At 44.3% G+C, this 25,074-nt stretch overlaps 1 protein-coding gene across 7 annotated transcripts in view; it reads right to left on the minus strand.

The window, feature by feature from the left end:
• PTK2 (protein tyrosine kinase 2) overlaps positions 1 to 25,074 on the minus strand; it is a gene marked incomplete at its 3' end in the record, with an annotated part of 628,214 nt that overhangs the window by 195,419 nt on the left and 407,721 nt on the right. For 4 of the 7 annotated variants that reach the window (XM_082257401.1, XM_082257399.1, XM_082257397.1 and 1 more), the window contains 2 exons: positions 9,469 to 9,486; positions 6,247 to 6,303 (listed from right to left, as the gene is read on the minus strand). The exons of 1 other annotated variant lie outside the window; for it this stretch is intronic. In XM_082257401.1, coding sequence (XP_082113527.1) covers positions 6,247 to 6,303; positions 9,469 to 9,486 — 75 coding nt within the window. The remainder of the gene's footprint in view (positions 1 to 6,246; positions 6,304 to 9,468; positions 9,487 to 25,074) is intronic. 2 more of the 7 variants (XM_082257398.1, XM_082257396.1) reach the window with 1 other exon arrangement.

A 25,074-nucleotide genomic window follows, 5' to 3' on the forward strand; every position in this document is an offset into this window, starting at 1 on the left:
ATAGGGCACAGCCTTAGCTCTCTGGGCAGGGGGTGTGTGGCTATTCACTTGCATTCTCTCCCTGTCAGACCATTCATATCAACCCATTATCAGGATTTTGGAACTCCATGCAGGCTGACCTGTCTCCTGCGTTAGCGCAGGGAGTTTTAAACTGAATTAACAAAGTCTTTGAAAAAGCTGATAGCCCCTGTGTAACAGGACAGCTTTACGAGTGCCTCTTATCAGCAGTGCTCAAACCCATGTCTCCATTGTAAACCAGACCAGACAGAAATGCCTGTAATTGTGGGGTGCTGAGATAATGTATATTAACAGCACACCTTAGTGGTGGGAGCAGCAGCTGTGTCAGTGCAGCCTCTGCGTCCCAACCAAAATGAATGGGACTGACTGCACAGCGAAGCACGGAACAGCTGCGAATCCCCTTGCGGAAAAACATGGCCCTCACACGGACATGCGCTAGATCCCCCCTTGAACAAGGCCTTAATACTTTTTAGGGGTTAGGGGGATAGGTCTTGTTCATACTGCTGTACAAAGCAGTGTAGCTGGTTGTATCTGAAGGGACTGTGGTGGTTTTGCAAAACATTTTTCTTAATATGTATAACATTTATTATATTGTAAGACTTAAAGTGGTTCTAAAGCCTCAATGGTTTTTACCTTAATGCATTCTAATGATGAGCACGAGAGCAGCCGCTCTCATTGCTGTCTCCATCCTCACTGGGCAGATTGATAGCAGCAGCAGCCATTGAATGAAATTCAGTGGCTAGGAACCGGGGGCAGGGCCAAGTCAATAAATGCAGACTGGGCAGCTCGGGAGCAAGCATCTGCGGGTGCCTCAAGGAAAATGGGATTTCTTTACTTACCGTAAAATCCATTTCTCCGAGTTCAACAACTGACACATAAATCATAACTACTGGGTTATATTGCCTCCTCCAGGAGTAGGGCTAGGCAGAACAAAAACACCTGGCTACATCCTCAGTTGGCATATAGCCCTCATCTCTGCTCTAGGTAATCAGTTTAGTAACAAGCAACATTAGAAGTATCAGAACTTCATAGAGGGGTGGGTGCTGTGTCTGTCGAACTCCGAGAAATGCATTTTATGGTAAATACAAAAATCCCATTTTCTCTTTCATTCATCGATGGACACAGCACTCCATAAATCATAACTACTGGGACGTCCAAAAGCAGTGCTAAATGGAAAATGAGGGGTAGGGAAAATAACCCAAGGCAAAACAGAAGCGTCCTTAACCAGGACACAGGAGCCTAACCGGGTCAAAAGGAGCCCCATCTAAAAAATAAACGTTTTTCTTTAAACACCCCTCAAGAGGGAACAGCCCTTCTTAGAGCCCATTCACACTAGCACGACTTGTGAGGCGACTTGTGTAGCCCCAGGTCGCTTGACATAACAAAAGCAATGTTAATCAATCAGTGCCGTCTTAATTGGCACTACTGAAGTCGCTCCGACTTCAGAAAAGGGTCCTGTACTACTTTGAGGCGACCTGTGATCTGACTGTCCCGTATACTTCAATGGGAGTCGCCTCCTTATCTTAATTGAAGCGACTTGTTATCAGACTTTCCCGGAAGAAGAAAGAGATTAGCCAGGCATTCCCCACAGACAAAGTCGCCTGTCTCTTCAAAGTAGTGCACAAGTCTCTTCCAAGTCTCTAAACAAGTCTCTTCAAGTCACGGGGCGACTTTCTGGTCGTGGTAGTGTGAAGTGGTAGTGTGAACCGGCTCTTAAACAGCAGCCTGCAAACCTTTGTGGCCAAAAGAAGCATCCGCAGATGCCAAAAGTATCTACCTTACAGAATTTTGTGAAGGTATGCAAAGACGACCAAGTGGCTGCCTTGCAAACTTGCGATATTGAAGCCTGATGACGGAAGGCCCAAGAAGTACTCCGCGTAGTACCCCGAGTAGAATGCGCCGTGACAGGGAAAGGTCGAACCTGTCCTTTAATAAAACAGGCCTTAGTCACCGGCCTAATTTTTCTGGAGATGGTAGCCGAAGGAGCCGCCAGCCCTTTCCTTGGTCCATCCGTAACCAAAAAAAGCGAGTCTGACCTCTGAAAGGACTCAGTAGCTGCCAGATACACCTGAATCGCACAAACCACATCCAAGGTATGCAAAGCAAATTCCCTGGGATGAGCCAGCTTTTGGGACACAAGGAAGGCAACACAATGTCCTCATTGAAGTCAGAGACGACATTGGGCAGGAATTATGGACAGGGACGAAGAACCACTTTATCCCTATGGACCACTAAATAGAGACTGTGACAGGAGAATGCCTCCAATTCCCATACCCTGCAGGCCAAGGTAATAGCCACCAAGAACGTCACCTTCTGGGATAACGTAGGCAAGGGAATCTCCCGAATATTCTCAAATGGAGGTTCCTGGAGAACCGAAAGTACTACATTTAAATCCGAGCCACAGAAAAGGATTGAGGATGGCCGCCAATCGACTTACACCAAAAAATTTACGCTTTCCACGTAAGATGGTATATCTTGCTGGAAGACAACTTCCTCGCCTTCACCAAAGTAGGGATTACTGATCCAGACAGACCTCTATCCCCCAGTACCTGGCTTTCAATAGCTAAGCCATTAAAACCATAAGACTGTAAAAGCAGGATGGTAGATCAGCCCTTGGGACAACTGGTCTTCTCTGAGCAGAATCTCCAAAGGGAAGTTTATGGCCACAAGACTAATTGGAAGATCCTCGTCCTTGATTCCTCTTAGGAATTGCGGAAGACATCTGAGCCGAGGAGGATACTGGCCTTACCGTGGCCCTTGGATGCCTGTGGCTTCTGCCAGAGGAACCTGTAATCTTGCCACGAACCACGGTATCCTCCGGTGGAGCCGAACCAGCTAAAGGAGATGCATGTAGGACTGTGCAAACAGAACTGTCTTGAAGGTGGATACCACCAGACTCAGAACCTGTATGCCAAATGGGAGAGAGTGTGACAGCAGCCAGTGAATCGCGGCCTGTGGTTTCTCATGTTTGTCCAGAGGAAGGACCACCCTGGTCAGAATTAGAATTAGATTCAATTCCCTGGATAGGGATAGGGGGGGACCTTAAATAGTTCAGACATCATCTGAACCTCTGCAGGAATTAAATCCGCACAAGGAGACTCAGGACCTAAAAAACCTGAAAAGGACAAGCTTTGTCCCCCTTTCTGGGTACCCCCAAAAGAATAATTTTGTGGATCCCTTTGCTCATGAAGGTGGTCCACGAGGCCGGAAACCAGCGAAGATGTCCCCCACCCCAATAATGGGTGAAGGCAGACCTTCATGCTGAAGGGGTCTTGTCTGCGGGTCCGGAGAAGCTAGCTCTAGTTTTACCAGACCAAGGATGCTTGGAACCTCCCGGGGAAGATTTGAAAGATCTATGTCCCTTATTCTCTGTCCCAGAAGCACAAAAGTATTTTCTATGTGCTGAGAAGGAGGGCCCCCGTCTGGGACGAGGCTCCTTCCCTTTTCTAGACTATGGCAGGTACACTTACCACCCTGTGATACCCTTATTGATGTCATCAGGGTAGCCCCAAACAGGCAATCGCCTTAAAGGGCAGATCAATGAGAGCTTTCTTTCTTAAGCCACAGCAAGTGCCTAATCACCACCGCTGAAACAAAGTTTGGACAGCACAGGAGCTGTATCCAAAGCTGCATTACAAATAAACTGCAGCCCATGCACCAACTGGTCCGCTTAATCAACATAAGCAGAGAGGACCTGCTCACCCCCCCCCCCGTCCCCCCCAGGCCTTGGCGCAAAAGCTGGGCCCATTCAGTTAGGATCTGAGACACTAGGGCTGAGGCAAAGACGGGCAAAGACGGGCCACAATGTCGAACCAGCTATAGTAAAACATGCTGCATGCCACAGCCTCCACTTTCCTGTCAGCCGGGTCCATGGTAGCTTTGTTCAACCTGGAAAAAGGAGGGTACACCACTGGTGGACTAGTCCACTTTTTTTTTAAAAGCGATTCCTCAAAAGGGTAACGTACAGCAAAACGTTTGGGGACCACAAAGGGTCATTTTGGTTGTTCCCATTCCTTACAGGAAAACCTGTCAAAATAAGGCACATAAGGAAACACCTTTGGAGTGTGAGGTGACTTATGTGTACCAAATGACACAGCCAGGTCCGTTGCTACATAAACCGCATTCTCCGTTTTTAAAGTCTGATGCACTGCAGTAATAAGTGCATCTACCGGCGCTTTTTAATTCGCTGCTGCGACCATGGAGGAATCATCCTCACTATCAGGTGGATCTGGGGGTTTGATATTAAGCCCCCCTAGACCGGCCACGTCCACGGCAGCATCCGGCTCAGACTCAGATGAGACAGACTGAGCCCACACGCCACTTCCACCCGGGACACTAAGGACTGCAGGACAACTGTCATTGCAACCATGAGAAGCTGGGGTTCCGAGGGATCTGCCACCTCCATGAGGGGGTCAGGGGGGGGGAGATGTGACCCTGAAGCTTCATAAGGAAAGGAAGACTTTGCAGTATAAAAACAATCTTTTGGTACCACTAAAAGGATCGCTCCATGGCTCAGGGTACCTATCATCAGAGAAAGATAACAGGGACCCTCAAGGACTCATCCTACTGATCAGAGGAGCACCGCGATTCGGACCGGCATCACCATGAGCGCTATCCCTGTTCAGATGTCCCGGGCACAGGAAGAAAAAACTGAGGAGGACCTTCGACATCCCACGAGGCTTTGGCCGTCTCCAGCGTCTTCAGGAATAAGGAAAAATGGCCCCCCCTGACATCATTGGGCTACACAAACATGGCCGCCAGCTGAAGACCAGCCAGACTAAGGAAAAATAGCAATGGTGACATAATCGGGTACACAAACATGGCCACCCATCAAACATGGCCACGCCCTCTGCAACACTGCACCCTCTGCAAGGGACCCCCCCCCCCCTGAATGTAGGACATGTTAGGGGAGACTCCACTGCGCACTCTGCACTGGAAACCCCCTGCACTATACCCACACTGCAAACAGTAGGGCATGCACCTAGGGGTCTCCTACACTGAGACCTCTGCAGACTACTAGGGCATGACACACACTATCCCATGACCCTTACAGAGTGGGGATAGCCAGGGAGACCCCAGGGGTCTCTGCTGCATCCTCTGCCCTCGGACCCCCACCCGATTCCAGGTCCAGACAGGGGGGAAAGGGAGTGGAGGAAGCCCAGCTCACTGAGGGATTTAAGAAGGGGAGGAGGGAACCTGCAGGCAGGTCCGACCTTCCCTGGAGGTTACCCTCGTCCACCCCAAAAAAACGCCAAAAGGGGAGATGGGGGACTGTACTTACCCGTCCATGGTGCGGGTAACGCTCCAGACAGAACTCCTCACCACTGAAGTAGGGGAGCGGTCAGACAAGGGACTCCTGCGACTTAGACCCACACCTGGTTGTATGCGACCCTGCAAAACAATTAACTCGCTGGCCAGCCTCTGTCTGTGAGGCTATGTCACAGCCGACCTAGCGCGTAGCTGGCTGGGCTAGGGGGCACCACTGGATTTAGATTATCCAGCCTGTCACCCAGCCTGGTAGTTGATTGTAGATCTTTCGAGAGAAAAAAACAAAAAAGATGTAAGGAAGGAGAAAAAAATTGCTAGGACCAGAGATCCCAGCCGGGAGCCTAGGTCTTTACTCCTGACTACAGATTAAAACTGATTACCTAGAGCAGAGAGGGGGGTTATATACCAGCTGGGAACGGCCCGTGGGTGTAGTCAGGTGTTTTTTGTTCTGCCTAGGTCTAGTCCTACTCCTGGATGAGGCAATATAACCCCATAGTTATGATTTATGGAGCGCTGTGTCCGTCGATGAATGAAAGAGAAATATGCTTTCCCTTGGGGCACTCAAAGAGGAGAGGCCTGGAGTTTCAGCGGGGAACCCCAGAAAAGGAGGATAGGAGCTGCTCTGTGCAAAATCATTGCCCAGAGCAGCCAATAACAGGTTTGTTATTTTAGTTTAAAAAAAAAAAAAAGTCTAAAAGGTTTAATATCACTTTAATTCTGAATACCCAGACTCCCATATGAGCTCACTTGTCAAAATGCTTCACCAGGATCCACAGAAAACCCAGACAGAACATTCTGATCATCATTGAACAGAATGGGGTAGTAATGGCTGTAGCCTGTTTTCTGTTCTCTTTGTCAATACATTGCATATCTGGATAAAAAATTCTAGACAACCCCTGGATAGAATGTGTCTGCTCTTGTATTTCTGAAAAGAGACAAGAGCTGGACACGAGTACTTACTGGAAGGCATGGTGTACGTGTCCTCTTCATCTATAATCTCAGCATAGTCATCAGTCTCTGCCAACAAAAGACCAAATATCTGTCAGACACAGAATGACAGCTTCTCAAAAAGACATCATCGCAAACCCCAAACAGCAACAGGAGACATCCAGATGTGACAGTAGAGAGTAGAGATTTGAAGATGAAACCAACAAAATTAGGTCTTGATTAAACTGACAGTCAATTTGGTGACTAGTTACCCCTTGAGATCTATATGCAATCTTTTGTTCACAGAGATCATGGTACTCCCCCTGACAATGCCTTTCTTTCTCCAGATGATCGGAGCTTTAGTTCAGGCATCATCCAGGCATTTTAGGAAATGATGGTGTGACTCCACAATTTTTCCTAGATAGAATCTCTAGAATGTACAGCAGTAGCTGGGGAGCCCAGCTAAAAAAAGGGCGATGCCTTGCTAAAAGCCCTGTAATAGAGACATAAAATGCTAGGGGAAATCTCAGCACTATTGTGAGGGCATATATGAAACCCCAAGTCATGCAACTTTTAAGGCATAATGCACAATTGAATTAAGGTTTGAAGCCGAGTTGGCCCTTGTCGTCATTAAAATGTATAAATGTATGGTTTGATTTAAACCAAAACCACGATAGCAAAAAGGGAAAACTGCCAATAAAGATGCAGAAAATTCCACACGGGTCAGAGGGTGATACCTTAAATTTATGTCTATAAGAGGCTGGATATGGAGTTTCAGATAAAATGCAAGCTATACAAATTCTAGCAAAGAAACGAGCTATCCATTCATTAGACTTTGGGATTTCTCATATTTCTTTGATACGAACAGATAGACTGCTCGTGGGTGATAGGTACTGTAATGAAGTGTCCTATCTAAAATACGGTTACACCCTTACATGTTTGATTAGAAAATTGAGCCTCAAGCAGTAAAACCATTGCATAGATTAACGAGTAAACACCAATAACATTGTAGGAAATCCCCAGGATGGCAGTAGAATCCTTCAGTCCATGACATAGAAATGTTCTGAATAACAGGAGGGAGAGCTGTTAGTGGTAAGCAGTGTTGCTTTGCAGTGCCGGGATCAATTCCCACCTGAGTTCAATGTGCAGAGTACACTGGAAGACTTCAGTGCTTCTGCTGTGAACTAAGAGGATGAATTGTTCCCCAGTGACTTCAGTTAGAGTGGTTAGTGAGGGCTTGCTGAAATACTATTTTAATGATTCTAAGGATATGTAGATGGGTTCACCTAAACTTTAGCAAGACTAACAGGGAAAAGTCTCACAGGGTCCCTTTATCATGTTAGGCCTCGTGCATACTGGGCATTTAGCCCAGATGCATGAGGCTCCAGCATTTAGCTGTTGCTGGAGGGCATGGCCACGCTACCAAGCCCCACTGCCTGGATGCCTGTCAAATTCCATTAGAGTTTGACAGCTGCTGCGGCTAGATGGGGCTGGGTGGCGCACTTCCATGGTACTTCATTTTAGGGCAGTATGCGCCGAGGGGCAAATTCCGAGAACACAGACTGCTGGCACATACTGGCCTGAATGTACATACCACTAGGCGCACTGCCTAGCTCCATCCAGCCACAGCAGCCTTTAGACTCTCAAAGTTTGGCAAAAGTGAATACACCCCTAAGTGAAAATGTCCAAATTGGTCCCACAGTGTCAATATTTTGTGTGGCCACCACTATTTTCCAGCACTGCCTTAACCCTCTTGGGCATAGAGCTTCACAGGTTGCCACTGGAGTCCTCTTCCACTCCTCCATGATGACATCACGCAGCTGGTGGATGTCAGAGACCTTGCGCTCCTCCATCTTCCATTTAAAGGATACCCCGCAGCACTCATGCAGCCCCAGACCATGACACTCCCACCACCATGAATGACTGTAGGCAAGAGACACTTGTCTTTGTACTCCTCACCTGGTTGCTGCCACACACGCTTGACACCATCTGAACCAAATAATTTTATCCTGGTCTCATAAGACCACAGGAGATGGTTCCAGTAATCCATGTCCTTAGTCTGCTTGTCTTCAGCAAACTGTTTGCGGGATTTCTTGTGCATCATCTTTAGAAGAGGCTTCCTTCTGGGACGACAGCCATGCAGACCAATTTGATGCAGTGTGGGGCGTATGGTCTGGGCACTGACAGGCTGACCCCTCACCCCTTCAACCTCTGCAGCAATGTTGGCAGCACTCATACGTCGATTTCTCAAAGACTACCACTGAATATGACGCTAAGCATGTGCACTCAACTTCTTTGGTCGACCATGGCGAGGCCTGTTCTGATTGGAACTTGTCCTGTTAAGCCACTGTATGGTCTTGGCCACCAAGCTGCAACTCAGTTTCAGGGTCTTGGCAATCTTCTTATAGCCTAGGCATCTTTATGTAGAGCAACAATTCTTTTTTCAGATCCTCAGAGTTCTTTGCCTAAAGGTGCCATGTTGAACTTCCAGTGACCAGTAGGAGAGACAGAGCGATAACACCAAATTTAACACACCTGCTCCTCATTCACACCTGAGACCTTGTAACACTGACCTTGTCACATGACACCGGGGAGAGAAAATGGCTATGTGGGCTCAATTTGGACATTTTCACTTAGGGTGTACTCACTTTTGTTGCCAGCGGTTTAGACATTACTGGCTGTGTGTTGAGTTATTTTGAGGGGACAGCAAATTTACACTGTTATACAAGATGTACACTCACTGCTTTAGAATGTAGCAAAGTGTCATTTCCTCAGTGATGTCACATGAAAAGATAGAATAAAATATTTACAAAAATGTGAGGGGTGTACTAACTTTTGTGAGATACTATATATAATTAGCTGCAGCTTGCCCCCATCAGCTGTCACTGTGCCTCTCAGATAAAGGCAAAGCAACAACTGCGCTGGCAGGCTTGTTTAGTAAACAATCCCACAAAACCACATGATTGGTTGTCATAATGATTACATGTTGGAGAACCAATCAGTGCAGTCCTCCATAGTTAGTGTGAGACCAGGGCTGGCTCAATATCAAATTTAGGAGCACATACTGCTGCATCAGCTTAGTACCACAACATGATGTAGATGAACCTTCCCTTAGCATGGGGGCATCATGCTTTGGGATGCTAATCTTACAGAGTGTGGGCAGGAAGCAGATAAAATAATAGACCGATTGTGTTGGAATGAATATTAGTACAACAAACAACAAAAGAGAAGAAAGCATGAAAGCACAAGTATTACCGTCACCGCTAAACTCTTCTGCGGATCCAGGAAGCATGCAGGGAGAGAGCAGAAACAAGCGTGAGTGGACAGAAATGCACGTATGAAGACAAATCAGAGGGGTTACTCGCATCCTGCAGGTTAGAGAAATCATGCCAAGCATCAGGTGCCATTATTCCAAACTGTGTACAGGGCAGACAATGCCATATCACCTAGACTTGAGCAGGAAAACAAGCAGAAAGTTATGAGATAAAACCCTCTGAATTTCCACCCCCAACTCCCATCGGGGACACGTAGCAGGAGTGGCAACAAACGTTCACATTTTCTAACACACGTGTGAATATCACAGAGAGGTGTGGAGCACAATCATACACTATGGCAGGCCGAGCTTGAGGAGACTGCTTCTCTACATGCAATTATTACCAACCACACACAGATCTGCAGTATCCAGGGACTGTTCATCTATATTAATAGCCCATTTTTCAGGTCAAGCCTTCAAGGAAAAGGCAATCTGTATGCATGAAAGGGTCTTTAGGAGACCCATTTGCGATTGTTCCCTGCAAGAACCTAAAAAAAAAAAATAATTCTTATGGTGCAATAATGGGTGTTGCATTAAGGCAGGCCATTCATGGGATCGGGCTGCCAACGCACCAAAAATGGAGCCTGTATCACTTCTCCAGTGCACTTCAACACATGTAAGATATGTTGGGGAGTAATTTTCTAATGGACAGCATCACATTGCACAAAATGCGATACCACTGTGCTATAGTCTAAATGGGCCATTATAAATGTTTGGGTTTACTTAAATATACCCAGTGAAGTGACTGGCCTCAGGTGATACATAGACATAAAACAAATTATTTTATCTAAGTTGTATGTGTTTATCTGAAGTCTTCTCTACATACATTCAAAGTGCTGATCTTGCACAGAAACTAAGCATTGAAAAGTAGGGGGTGGGGAGCTGAAGTTACATCAGTGAGGAGGAGAACACAAAGAGCTGAATGGAGTGGAGGGGAGGAACACCCCCCCCCCTTTTCATACAGGAACAGAGCTGAGTCTGTCAATCACAGGCTGTGTTGCTGCAGCTCCCTTCCCTGTCACATTTTTACCCTTTTGACAGGAAAACTTGTCAGAAGTGACTCATGTTTATAGCAGAGGAATAAGGCTTCAGACACTCATTTAAACATGCTTCAAAGCATGGCTTCGGTCTCGGTTTCTTTAAGCTCTCTGAATGGCAGTCAAATAAAATTGTTAGATTACAATCCTGCTTACACCTTGCTTTTGTTTCGGCTTTGCTCAAAAATTATACCCCATGTCGCTTTAGTGGTGCTTCAAAGCCTCCATAGAAGTCTATGACAATGTTCGCTTGACGCACTTGCAGCTTTTGAAAGGCTTTTATTCAGTTTTAGCTTCGGTTTGTTTTGGAGGTATTGCAGGGTATGAGATATCAACACAGACACAAAGAATTTGCCAAGCTTCATTAAAGCTTTTACTAGGGCTCATTTTCACTTGCTTCGATTTCAACACACATTAAAGCACCTACCACTTCAATATGCTTTTTTGATGTGTTTTTGATGCTTCTGCGATGCTTCAGTGGTGCTTCAATTATGCTTTTTTTAAAGCTTTAACTAAGCTTGGCAGATGCATGTGTGATGATATCGCAGAACTACAATACCTCCAAAATAAACAGGAAGCTAAAGCTGAATTAAAGCCTCTCAGAAGCTTCAAGTGAACTTTATCATAGACTTCTGTGGAGGCTTTGAAGATGCTTTGAAGCACCACTGAAGTAACATGGGGTATAATTTTTAAATGAAGCTGATGCAAAAGCAAGGTGTAAGCAGGACTGTAATCTAAGAATTTTATTTAGTAACAGGGGCTTTGACTGGCATTCAGGTAGCTTTAAAAAAGCATGTCCAAAGCCATGTTTTGAAGTTTAAACGAGCCCTAAAAAAGCACCACGACGCATCAAAAAAGTATGTTGAAGCGGTAGGCAGTTTAGGGCTTGTTTACACTTGCTTCAAAACATGGCTTCGGCCACGCTTTTTTAAAGCTTTCTGAGCACCAGTCAAAGCCCCTGTCACCAATTTAAAAAAAATTAGCTTACAGTCCTGTATACACCCTGCTTTTTCTTGGCTTTGCTTCAAAAATTATACCCCCATGTCGCTTTAGTGGTGCTTCAAAGCGTCTTCAAAGCCTCCATAGAAGTCTATGACAAAGCTTGCTTGAAGCACCTGCAGCTTTTGAGAGGCTTTAATTCAGCTTTAATTTTGTTTTGGAGTTATTATAGATATCAACACACACACACAGGGCATCTGCCAAGCTTTAATAAAGCTTTAAAAAAGCATCACCGAAGTATCATCTAAACACCACCCAAGCATCGCAGAAGCATCAAAAACACATCAAAAATGCATGTTGAAGCAGTAGGTGCTTTAATGTGTGTTGAGCAAGTGTAAATGAACCCTTAGTGCTCTGGATTGAGACAAGTACACACTATAGAGGGATATGCTTTGTTCATATGTCATGTCTGGGGTTTACAACCACTTTAAGGCAAATTTGGGGAAAAGAAGGCAGTTACTGCTAGCCCCTCCTAAAATGCAGGTTGCCTGGTTGTCATGTTGATCCGGGAGAATCCTTACTTTCCAAGTCCCAGATCCCGAACAAGCATGCAAACCGGGAGATCGGACAACTGCTGGGGGCTTGTTTTGGATGGCGACTAAATGTATTAAGGAAAAAATAGCTAGGCAATTATTTTCAGAAGGGGGCAGACAACGGCATCCTTTATTTTTCTCTTACTAGAAGTTTACTTTGAAAACATTTTTTATTAGAGCCTTTAATTAGCTTTACATGCTCTGAGTCTTTAATTAGCTTTACATGCTCTGAGTCATGCTCTGAGTCTGAGGTTTTTCAGCTTGAGAATCTGGGATGAGAAGACACCTAAAATTCTAAATGATACTGCCCACATATCCTGCTAGACCTCACTCTCTCCCAGCTCCTAAAAGTGCTCAACCATGTCAAATAACAGAGCCCTTTGTTTGCATGCCACTGAGCTCTGTAACATGACACTGCTAGACACACTCATTGGCTGGGAAATGGCATGCGCTGTCAGAATGGCAACTGTCAGACTTTAAATACCTTATAAAGGAACCCTTCCAGTTATAATAATCTAGAACAGAATGTTCAGACTCATGTATGGGCTCTTCTTCTGGGCACAGCGGTGGTGACTTCTGGCAAATCCCTTTCCTTTGGGTTATGGTGGTCTGGCCTGGGATTCCTTCATTTGCAATGTGCTTTGACTACCGGTGTGAAATGCCAGGCCCTTCAGACAGGGGGTTCATTTATCAAGTTGCTTTTATGGTATAACTTGCAGTTCACAACATACATATGTTAATATGGTCCCTATCATAAGGTATTCCCCATCAGCGGATCTGCCTATAAATCCTTGAGGAAGTGAACTTTGCTCCAAGAAACGTGTTGGAACAGCAAAAACATCTACATATGCAGTACCTTGTGATTGAATTAAATATTATATTGGACTTTATATCTGTGTGAATATGCATACGAGATAGCATATCTATTAGATGTTGACGTTTTAGGAAAAGAAAACACCACAGAAGGATATTCCATAGCATCAACCTCGATTCTACGTGTGCATGCCATAAAATAACTTTTTTCATACATTGATGTTTCTAAATTGAATCATAATGAATATGACATTGGTAGGATTTTCGACTTCCTTTGACCGTTATTCAGCTTCTGTCTCTATATAGACCTAAAGCAAACCTTCAACCATAAGCTAGAGTCTCCCCCTCACTCCCTTTAAACACTGGGTAAAAGTCGAAGCAAATATGATGTATCCAGCTCGATGGCCTTTACGATTAAGACCCTACATCAGGCAAAATGCATTAGAGGGGATCTCCAATGGGAAGGATAATAATCTAACATATTCAGACTTGTTTATGGGTTCATCATGTCTGGTTTCTCCCATCTATCCCGCACTACTGATCAGGTGTGGTGTGTACTGTTCTAAACTATTGATCGACCGATATCGTTTTTTTACCGCCGATACCGATATTTTGGTCATCGGATATCGGTATTGGCCGATATTTTCGGACATTAAAAAAAAAAACAAATTTTTTATTTTTTTTTAATGTCTACAGGTACTGTGGTGGAGGGATCTGGGGGTCTAAAAGACCCCAAACCCCTCCTCTGCACTTAAAAGCATTCAAAACTCCAAGTTTGGCTGTTTTGAATGCTGTAAGTTTTTGAATTCGGATGCCGGGTCTCCCAGTGGGACAGGAGACCTAGGCGAGCCGCGAAAGGCAGCGGGAGGGTCGGACGTCCCCTCCCGCTCCTTCAAATGACAGCCGAGCGGCTAAGCAGCCGCATCGCTTGTCATTACAAGACAGCCTCTAGCTTCAGGCATCATCCCAGTACAAGCACTTTCCCGAAATATCAGCAATATCAGTAAATCAAAAGGCCGATTCTGATATATCTGGCAAAGTGCATATCGGCCCTCGATATATCGGCTTTGCGGATAATCGGTCGATCACTATTCTAAACTCCACCAAATAGCAGAGCTGAATGAACTTCATTTGTGCTGGAGATCACGCTGGACTAAATAGATCAGTCACTAGTCATTGATGAGTGATATTATGGACAGGTAGGCAGAGTTCCTCCATTGTGTTTAATGTTTGGTAATGGCAGTGAACCCTCCTCTTGGGGTGTGGGCTGCTGCTGCCTTTTGGTACGGCCTTATGGTAATTTCTGCAAGTAGACTTGGAAAAGTAAGGAGGAAGGAGCACCCAGTATCCAAAGGAATACAAGTTTGATAGATTTAAAAGGTATTAAAAGTAATGACAGGTACATTAAAGCCAACGTATTTTTGGGGCTAGGACTCCCTCTTCTTCAGGGCTGCTGCTGCCAATTATTAAATGGGAAAGTTTCCCCATAAATAGATGGCAGCAGCAGCTACCATCAAACTTGTATTCGTTTGGACACCAGGCGCTCCTTCCTTTTTTACTTTTCCAAGTCTAAAGGCGCTCGGCAAGTGGCATGTACAGTATGACCTTTGGAAAACCACATACAAGTTATTATATATAAAAAAGTTTATAGCAGCTGAAGAACGTTCAGAATGGTTTGGCTGTTCCATAAGAACCGGATTGTCTCAGCTTGTGAGTGTAATATTGCTGCTGATCCTGAGTAAACCCTCAGCAAGAAATGTTCAACTTCTTATCAATCATTTTCTGCCTAAATTTTAGTAAGGTTTTCAGTGCAACAGACTGCAGTCACCGAAACACTGATCCAGTGAAGTAGAATTTTTAGGTTCATCATTTTTTAAGTCTATCTTTGCATCCTAGAGTATTTAAATCATTAACCCTTTCCTGACAGTGTAACCCATACTGCATATATGGCACCCAGAAAGTGGGTTTTATTCCTGAAATAGGAAAAGAAACATCTTCCCCAGCACATCTTGATAAAGAGTTGCGTCCTTTATTCACATAAAGCAACAGGCATCACGGGGGGTGTTTTGGGGACCCTCCAGGACTTCTTTTTCAAGGCAGTGTCACCAAGCTGTCCTTCTCTGAGATGTTTTGCCCCTAGTGGGCTTAGTAACCTTTCTTGTACTAAGATAGGTATGGAATGCAGAGAGAGAGATATCATTTTGCCCCTGTACAAATCATCAGTAAGATCTCATCTGGAATATGCAGTTCAGGTGTGGACACCAGTTCACAAAAAGGATATCGGGGAACTGGAGAAAGTGCAGAGAATGGCAACTAAACTGATAAAAGTCATGGAGGAGCTTAGCTATGAGGAAAGATTAGATGAACTGAATTTATTCTTTCTTGAGAAGAGGAGATAAGGGGGGAATTGATCAACATGCATAAATATACAAGGGGTCCATATCATCACAGAGGACAAGGAGGCACTCTCTACATCTACACACACCTACACAGGTTGAACTGGATGGACTATTGTTTTTATTCAACCTCAACTACTATGTAACTATGTAAGAAGAAAAGATATTTAAATCTCCAAATACAGAAAGGTTTCTTCAAAGTAAGAGCTGTAAAAAAAAAAGTAGAATAGACTCCCTCAAGAGCTGGTTCTGGCCAGCTCAGTAGATCGCTTTAAAAAAAGTCCTGGATTCTTTCCTAAATGTACATAATATATCTGGGTACTAATATTTATAAATAAAGTTGATCCATGGAAAATCCGATTACCTTTCGGGGGATCAGGATGGAATTTTCTTTCCCCTGCTTGAGCAAATTGGTTCATGATTTGCTGGGGTATTTGGCCTTTCGCTGGATCAACTGTGGGTATAGTATTGTATGACTTATTAGGATTGATTTCTATTGGTTAAACTAGATGGACTTGTGGCTTGTGTGACTTTTTCAACCAGACTATGTAACTACGTAGTAAAAGAGTCCTGATTAAGACCCAGTAGGTGGCAAAACACATCAGTAAGATACACCAGCGTAGTTTCTGTACATGTGCTGGAACAATAAAGTTGGTTTTAGTGTTCAGAGAAGTTGTGGGCACCCACGGGTTCAAGAACAATGCAGTAGCTGTCCTTCGAGCGACACCATGCCGAGTAGGCAAACATAGAAGACAGTATTTTTTATCCATGGCTAAACCAAAGCCCGGCAAACCCCCTACAATCCCACCTAACAGCAAGCACTATTCCAACAAGGCATTATAATGAGGGAAGGATGGATGGCACTCACAGCACACTAAGTACTGAACTATAATTACCTAATCGTGCTTAATAAGCCAGATCTTCCATACAAATGACTTGGATAAAGAGTCATAAATCGCTCATGACAGGAGTTAAAAACGGCTATAATTTGTCTAATGTTCATTGTATGAATGAGCGGTGTGCAGCAGGCAAGATAAAATTAGCCGTACCAGAGAGAAACGACTTATTTCCCACTGTTATACCCATGCTAGCTTGCCCAGGACTGTGCCAAGAAGCAGGTAATAGAGACTTGGGCCTGTTCACACTTTGCATCTTGTGCATGCACAATTGCATGATCAGATATTTGTCATCATTGTCAAAGCCACTGACCACAACTGTATTTCTATTTATGGCACCAAGCAGTGCTTTTTCAGAAATTCCTCGGCTATACAGATAAACAGAACAGCACAAAATCGCACATGCATTTTTAATAGAAAGGCTTCATTTAGAATTGACGTGTGTGTGTGCGGCAAATATGTGCAGTTGAGATGCTTTAGAATTGACGTGTGTGCAGCAAATATGTGCAGTTGAGATGCTTTTTTGCCGCCTGTCAACCCGCCCCCCCAAAAGCTGCAATAGGCAGCAAACAAGGATGTTTAAGTTCCACGGTGCTTCGCGACCGCGGCAAACTTCACCCAACGTGAAGCAATCGGCAAGTCCGCTGAATGCTACAGCATCACGCAAATAAGAAAGCTCTGCAAACGCCCCACCACCGTGTACAATGCACACAGTTGGGGTTACAACAGGCAGTGAGGTGGCGTCATATTGCTTCCCTTCTGCCTGTTAGTAACCTCTAAAGGCCGATCTGAGCGCAGACCAGACTTTAGAAGAATAGGAGATTTAACGCACGTCTAAATCCACCTCTCTCTGCAAAAACACACTTACAATGCAAGCATTTTAAAATATTTTTGGAGAGTTGGACTGCAAGTCCTAGCATGCTCCATGTAAACTGATCACTGTACACTTTTCATTTTGTGCTGATGAACGTTGATTGCAAATTGATGTGACAAGCGATAACAAGAATAATGCTGTGCCTGATAATAATAAGTACCAGTCATTTATCTGGTTACTCATATGGCTGTGGGGTACTCTGTTGCATTGCCCCACTCATGGCGAAGAACATTGCTAATCCTCGACACACAATTTTAAACCCTTTCCAACAACTGGGAATCACAAATACAATCAAAAGGTAATTACCATTTACATGGTATTCTGGAGCTTCCTTTTTTAGCTGCAATATGTTTAATATCGGTGTGTACGCCCAATGCCTATGATCCACTGTCACTAGACTGTGGAGATCAAAAGCAAAATGCTTCGAGCCAATCTGAGTGGCTCTGTGCCTTGTGATCGCCAATCACTGCAATGACAAATGCTAACAGTATTATTGTTTACATTTGAGTGCCTATCCCACACTGAAAACTGTCCAGGTAATGAATGGGTAAATTCAGGCTGGCACAGAAAGGCTTGAAGGTCTGGCAAGGTCTGCTAATCTGTAAGGAAGGACAACAGCCAAGGATAAGTGGGGGAGTGCGCTACCTTCCATAATATGAATCGGCACTTTTTTTTTGGGCGTTTCCCTGCTGCCTCAACCTCCTGGGATTCCATGGCGCATATCTCAGGAGGCTGCAGGAATCGGGAATACCAGCAGCCAGTAGGTGGAGCTATGGTTGTCAGTGGAGGCAGGCTGCCTGAATCTGGAAGAGGCATCTGGCTTCCAATGACTGAGGAGGACTAAGATGGCAGCACAGGACCCGGACTGCTGCACTTGATTGCAGTAGGACAATGCAGGATCTGGAGGGCAGGTGAGTATCTGAATCCAAGACAATGCTGCTGACAGGTAAAGCTGGATTTACAATAGTAGAATTTTGTTTAATATTTTTCGTTTTAAGAACATTCCTTCATTGTTCTAATCATTAGTGGGGTCAAATCATCATTTGTTTTCAATCACCGGGAAGAGAAAATTCGAAGGAGCAGGATGGAAAGTGTTTCTTTACTGAACAAAAACCACTTACACTGTTAGAAATGTTTACAAGTCCATTCAATCTAAAATCAAATGTCGAAAGCAAATTAAAATCCTTTGATTGACATTTGAATGTTCTGAGAATTTTCATGCTAATTTTTCCTAAGAAATTTCATTCTTATTTCTAAAAAGCTGTATACCCAGCTTAACTAGCGCTAAAAAAAAATATATATATATATAAAATCAGGGGCGAGTGAAGTTCCTCTTTAAGATACCCTATTCAACAAAGGCAACAGAACTGATTTTTTTTTTTTTTTTTACTATCTTATATGTAACAGGACTGCATCATGGTCCATTCACACAAATATACAGTTGTGCTCATAAGTTTACATACCCTGGCAGAATTTATGATTTTTGGCCATTTATCCGAGAATATGAATGAGAACACAAAAACCTTTAACTCTTGGTTAGTGTTTGGCTGAAGCCATTTATTATTATTATTTTTTTTTTTTTTTTATTTCAGGTACTTATATAGCGCTGTCAATTTACGCAGCGCTTTACATATACATTGCACATTCACATCAGTCCCTGCCCTCAAGGAGCTTACAATCTAAGGTTCCTAACTCACATTAATACACAGTAGGGCCAATTTTATACAGGATCCAATTAACCTACCAGCATGTCTTTGGATTGTGGGAGGAAACCGGAGAACCCGGAGGAAACCCACGCAGGCACAGGGAGAACATGCAAACTCCAGGCAGGTAGTGTCGTGATTGGGATTGCGACCCTCTTGCTGCTAGGAGAAAGTGCTAACCACTACACCACTGTGCCGCCCGTTATCATATTATTTTGGCCTGATAACATGCACACAAGTTGACACAAAGGCGCTTGAATGGCAATTAAAAGGTAACCATCCTCACATGTGATCTGTTTGCTTGTAATTAGTGTGTGTGTATAAAAGATCAATGAGTTTCTGAACTCCTGACAGACCCTTGCATCTTTCATCCAGTGCTGCGCTGACGTTTCTGGATTCTGAGTCATGGGGAAAGTAAAAGAACTGTCAAAGAATCTGCCGGAAAAGGTAGTTGAACTGTATAAAACAGGAAAGGGATATAAAAAGATATCAAAGGAATTGAGAATGCCAATCAGCCGTGTTCAAACTCTAAAGAAGAAGTGGAAATGAGGGGTTCTATTGAAGCCAAACCACAGTCAGGGGGACCAACTAAACTTTCAGCCACAACCGCCAGGAAAGCTGTTCGGGATGCAAAGAAAAACCCACAAATAACTTCAGGTGAAATACAGGACTCTCTGAAAACATGTGGTGTGGCTGTTACAAGATGCACAATAAGAAGGCACTTGAAGAAAGATGGGCTGCATGGTCGAGTCGCCAAAAGAAAGCCATTACTACGCAAATGCCGCAAAGTATCCCGCTTACAATACGCCAAACAGAACAGCGACAAGCCTCAAACCTTCTGCCACAAAGTCATTTGGAGTGATGAGACCAAAATTAAGCTTTTTGGCCACAACAATAAATGCTACGTTTGGAGAGAAGTCAACAAGGCCTATGATGAAAGGTCCACCATTCCTACTGTGAAACACGGAGGTGGATCGCTGATGTTTTGGGGATGTGTGATCTATAAAGGCACAGGAAATTTGGTCAGAATTGATGGAAAGATGAATGTAGTATGTTACCAAAAAATACTGGAGGAAAATTTGCATTCATCAGTCTGGAAGCTGCACATGGGACGTACTTAGACATTCCAACATGACAATGATCCTAAACACAAGGTCAAGTGGACCTCATTGGCTACAGCAGAATAAAGTGAAGGTTCTGGAGTGGCCATCTCAGTCTCCTGACCTCAATATCATTGAGCCACTCTGGGGAGATCTCAAACGTGCAGTTCATGCAAGACAGAATTTACAGGAACTGGAGGCTTTTTGCAAGGAAGAATGGGCAGCTTTACCATCTGAGAAGATAAAGAGCCTCATCCACAAATACCACAAAAGACTTCAAGCTGTCATTGATGTTAAAGGGGGCAATACACGGCATTAGGGACTAGGGTGTGTAAACTTTTGATCAGGATCATTTGAGTAGTTTCTGTTGTCAATATGATTTAAAAAGTGTAAACACAGTTGATTGATAAAATATGGCTTCAGCTAAACACTAACCATGAGTGAAAGAAAAGTTTGTGTGTTATCATTCATATTCTCCGAAACATGGCGAAGAAATCATAAATTCTGTCGAGGTATGTAAACTTATGTACACAACTGTATATTTAATATCTCCTTCCCTGATGATGACTGCAGATTAGAAACATGTTGAGAGGAGTTTGGGATTGAGACGTCATCACGCACGCCGGAGGAAGTTGTACAGTTTCTTACTGTACTAGCAGTCTTTGTCATCCTCCTCTTCTTTGCCTCATGTGCCACATATAACATCTGGTTGGAGCCATAGTGGAGCCTCCCTCCCTGCAATCTTCTGGGACACGTCACAGGTCCCAGAAGATTGCCTGGCCATTCAGGACGCGCAGGGCGACTCGTGCATGCGCAGTGCGCACCCGGCTGTGAAGCCGCAAGCTGTCACAGCTGGGTGCCCACACTAGAGATGCCGGCGCCATGGGGAGAAGACGGAGAGAACCGACGGCCGCATCTCTGGACCGTGCGACAGGTGAGTGTGTGTTTATTAAAGAGGAAGTAAACCCTCCTCTGCAACTTGTACCTATAGGTATGCCTATGATAAGGCTTACCTATAGGTACTGTAAATATCTCCTAAACATGTACCGTTTAGGAGATATTTACCTTACATGCAGCCAGTGACGTCACTGGCGCATGCGCTCTGAAGGAAATGGCCGCTCGTGCCGTTCCTTCAGAGCCCCGTGCCGTGACCGTCGGCTCCCGCGCGCAGGAGTGACGTCACCGCGGTTCCGGGCCAATCATATGGCCGGATGCCGCAATCCCGGAAGACGGGCAACTGAACATGTCGCCCGTCATAGAGGTGAGCGGGCGGCACGGCGGTGGCTCGTTGTAAGGTAAGTATTTCATAATGAGCTAGTATGTGATGCATACTAGCTCATTATGTGTTTCTCTTTCAGGGTAAACAAAAAAAAAAAAATTTCGGTTTACAACCTCTTTAAAAGTCAGCAGCTACACTTTTTGTAGCTGCTTACTTTTAATAAAAACAAAAACCAGTGGAACTCTAACCACTCTACCTCCGGAAGATTTATGTAATGAAATTTATATCCTCTTTTTCCCCACAAATAGAGCTCTCTTTTGGTGGTATTTGATTACCACTGGGTTTTTATTTTTTGCACTACACACCACAACGATAAAAGACCCCCCTTCATGACCAAAAAAAAAAATCGACTTTCTTTATAAGTTTAGGCCAATGAGTATTCTGCTACATATTGTTGGTAAAGAAAATCTCAATAAGGGTACATTGGTTTGCGCAAAATATATAGTGCCTACAAACTATGGTATATTATATATATATATATATATATATATATATATATATATATATATATATATATATATATATATATATATATATATATATATATATATACACACACAGTATATTAGAATTTTTGTGTATTTTTTTTTTTTTTTACTAGTAATGGTGGTGATCAGCAACTTATAGCAGGACAGCCATAGTATGGCAGGCAATCTGACACTTGACACTAATTCAGTGATCAGTACTAAAAATATACACGGTCACTGTACTAATGACATTGGCTGGGATGGGGTTAAACATCTAGGGGTGATCAAAGAGCTAAATGTGTGCCTTAAGCCCCGTACACACGTACTGATCGTCGGCCGAACGATCGGCCGACCTTTTGTCCAGGGCTGTCGTGTCTGTTGAAAACTGCAAAAGACTGCACACTAATTTTGTCGGCCAACAATAGCCGACTGCAGAAGTGATGTCATGTGATGGTTAACTTTCCTTGTCTTTTTTCTTTTCTGAGCATGCCCAGTCTTGCAAATCTGTTGTCTGTAGGCCGAATTCTGTACTGACTGGCGAACAATCGGCCGTTCTGGTGTCGGCCTACAAAAATTTTAATGCTTGCATGACAGATTCTTTTCGGCCGAATGTGCGCTGTCGGCTGTCGGAGGCATCATACTAACAAGCCTACAATCGGCAGATCGGTCGTCAGCCGAAGCTTTTCGGCCGACAATCTGCACGTGTGTACGGGCCTTAACCAGTGTTTGTGTGTGCGCTTTTTTCACTAAGGGACGTGCTTTGTAGGGAAACAAAAATCGGCACATCCCCGCTGACAAGACAGAGCTCTGTACTGTTTACACTCACTCTGTCCCATCTTCCTCCTCGCTGATCAGCGGGTCCCGGCGGATATCCATTGGCCGGCACCCGCTGATCGGCATCTGCTGTGACTAATCACAGCCGGCATGCCCCTATCCAAAAGAGCAGAACTGTGTGTGTATATTATATATATATATATATATATATATATACATACATATACACACACACACACATACATACACACACACACACACATTTACACACACATATATATATATATATATATATACACACACACACACACGAGTAAAGCTACAGTGCGCGGTCAGTAAGTGGTTAACCTCTTGGCGCCGGCCGTACGCATATATGCTGCCTCTTGGCGGTTGGGCCAACTTGCCGAGTGACCACATATTGTAGCCCCATGTGAACTTACTGTGCTGAGAGTGTGCTTCAAGCATGGTAGCCCGCAGGGATCAGTAAGCTCCCGATGTATAATGGCGATAGGGAGCTTTCTGATCATGTGACCAGCCAATCACATGACCTGAATACCCACTTCTCAGCTTTTAGAACTCTTAAAGGACTGGGAGGCGGTCGGCACAAAGAAGTTAAACTGATAGTGCACCGAATTTTGAGGAAAAGGAATATGTATTTTCTGCATGAGCGCAGGTTCTTGCGGGCAGAAGATCATGCAGAAAACATGCATCTAAGTACTTGCATTTAGTCGCGTGCAATTATTTTTTTTATTCAAACAAATGGCTACACATTTATGTGAGAAAGTGTTTATGCGCATAATTCGTCAGATGTGTGTGGCCTGGGGACGCAGTGGTGTCCTACCTTTGCTGCTAAACGCAGCGCACATTTTTGCAGATAGGCACAGCTGAGTGCATGGTCTCACTGATTAGTGCTGCGTTTAGATGAGCACAAAACTATGCACATTGCACATCTAAACGCAACCCATTTTTTTTTTTCTGCCCGTGTTAATGACTGCTAAGACTTTTGTGCTTGGGTTCGTAATCGTTATGAAGGGACCACAGTAAAAATGTTTTGGGGAATCTCAGTGCTGGAGCAATACAAGAAACTACTGGTAACGTACAAGGACTAGTATCCTCATATGAGGAAAATGCTGCCACTAATAAATTAGGTTTTTATTACTATTTTTATTTTTTTTACACGGGTTGGGTCAAACTCCCGCGTCATTAGGCTCCAACAAATGCATCCATTCCATCCAATCCTACAGCAGACAGGGTAAAAAAAGTTTTATTCACACATCACATAGAAAATGTGTCTGGTAATCTAGAGTAGGGGGGTTTCCAAATATTATAAACAAAGGGCCAAGTTTTCTATCAAACTTTAGGGGGGCCGGACTGCGTTGGTGGGAGTACACAGTGTCTCCCCTGCCCCTGTGGTATTGGAGGGAGGAATAGCATCCCATCATTGGTGTGGGGGGAGAAATAGTGCCCCATCATTGGGGTCAGTGGGAGAAATAGTGTCCCATCATTGGGGTCAGTGGGAGGAATAGTGCCCCATCATTGGGGTCAGTGGGAGGAATAGTGCCCCATCATTGGGGTCAGTGGGAGGAATAGTGCCCCATCATTGGGGTCAGTGGGAGAAATAGTGCCCCATCATTGGAGTCAGTGGGAGGAATAGTGCCCCATCATTGGAGTCAGTGGGAGGAATAGTGCCCCATCATTGGGGTCAGTGGGAGGAATAGTGCCCCATTATTGGGGTCAGTGGAAGGAATAGTGCCCCATCATTGGGGTCAGTGGGAGGAATAGTGCCCCATCATTGGTGTCTGTAGGAGGAATAGTGCCCCATCATTGGTGTCAGTGAATGGAATAGTGCCCCATCATTGGTGTCAGTGGGAGGAATAGTGCCCCATCATTGGTGTCAGTGGGAGGACTAGTGCCCCATCATTGGAGTCAGTGGGAGGATCAGTGACCACTGCTCTAGAGATAGAACTGTATTACTGAACCAATAATTCAGCACAAACTGCAACCCCCAAAACCACAACATCACACTATAAACATCATGCAGGAGTAATTAACACGGAAGATTAACAGTTATGAATTGCAGACTGAACAAGCTGCCATGGGGACTGTAGACTGCAGTTAGTTAAAAGCCAACACACGTCGTGCACTACCCTTTGCTGGAGAGTCATTGGAACAGAAGATGAATGGAAGGAAGCACTTGTTTTTGTGAGATTTGGGCAGTGATGGGATGGAATCTTCATAAACACATACAGCCAACATAGGAGAGAAGAGATGAGGAATACAAAGTTACACGATTTTGGCTAAAAAGTAAAAAATCAGATACATGCTGATGTTATTCAGGTAAAGTAACTGCCTAAAGTTGAATTTTTGAGCTATCATTTTAAAAATTTTCCTCAGTAACTACAAAGGATTTAAATCCGTTTTTAAATCTCCAAATACCTTTACAAACCCAAATATTACCTTTAAAATGCAGCAGTGACATGATCACTGTGCTGTACAGTACAAAGCCTGTGCAGAAAGCAGAGCTGTGAGAAGGATCCAGCAGGCCCCCACCCACTACAGGCTGCCTGCAGAAAACTACAGGAAGGGGCGGAGACAAGACCAGTCATCCTGCACAAGGACAGAGAGCAGCAGTGAGCGGTCTTTATTACAGGAAGCTCCTGCAGAGAGTCTCATACTG

This window comes from Pelophylax lessonae (assembly GCF_965119305.1).
Source record: "Pelophylax lessonae genome assembly, chromosome: 5".
NCBI classification, from domain to species: Eukaryota; Metazoa; Chordata; class Amphibia; order Anura; family Ranidae; genus Pelophylax; species Pelophylax lessonae.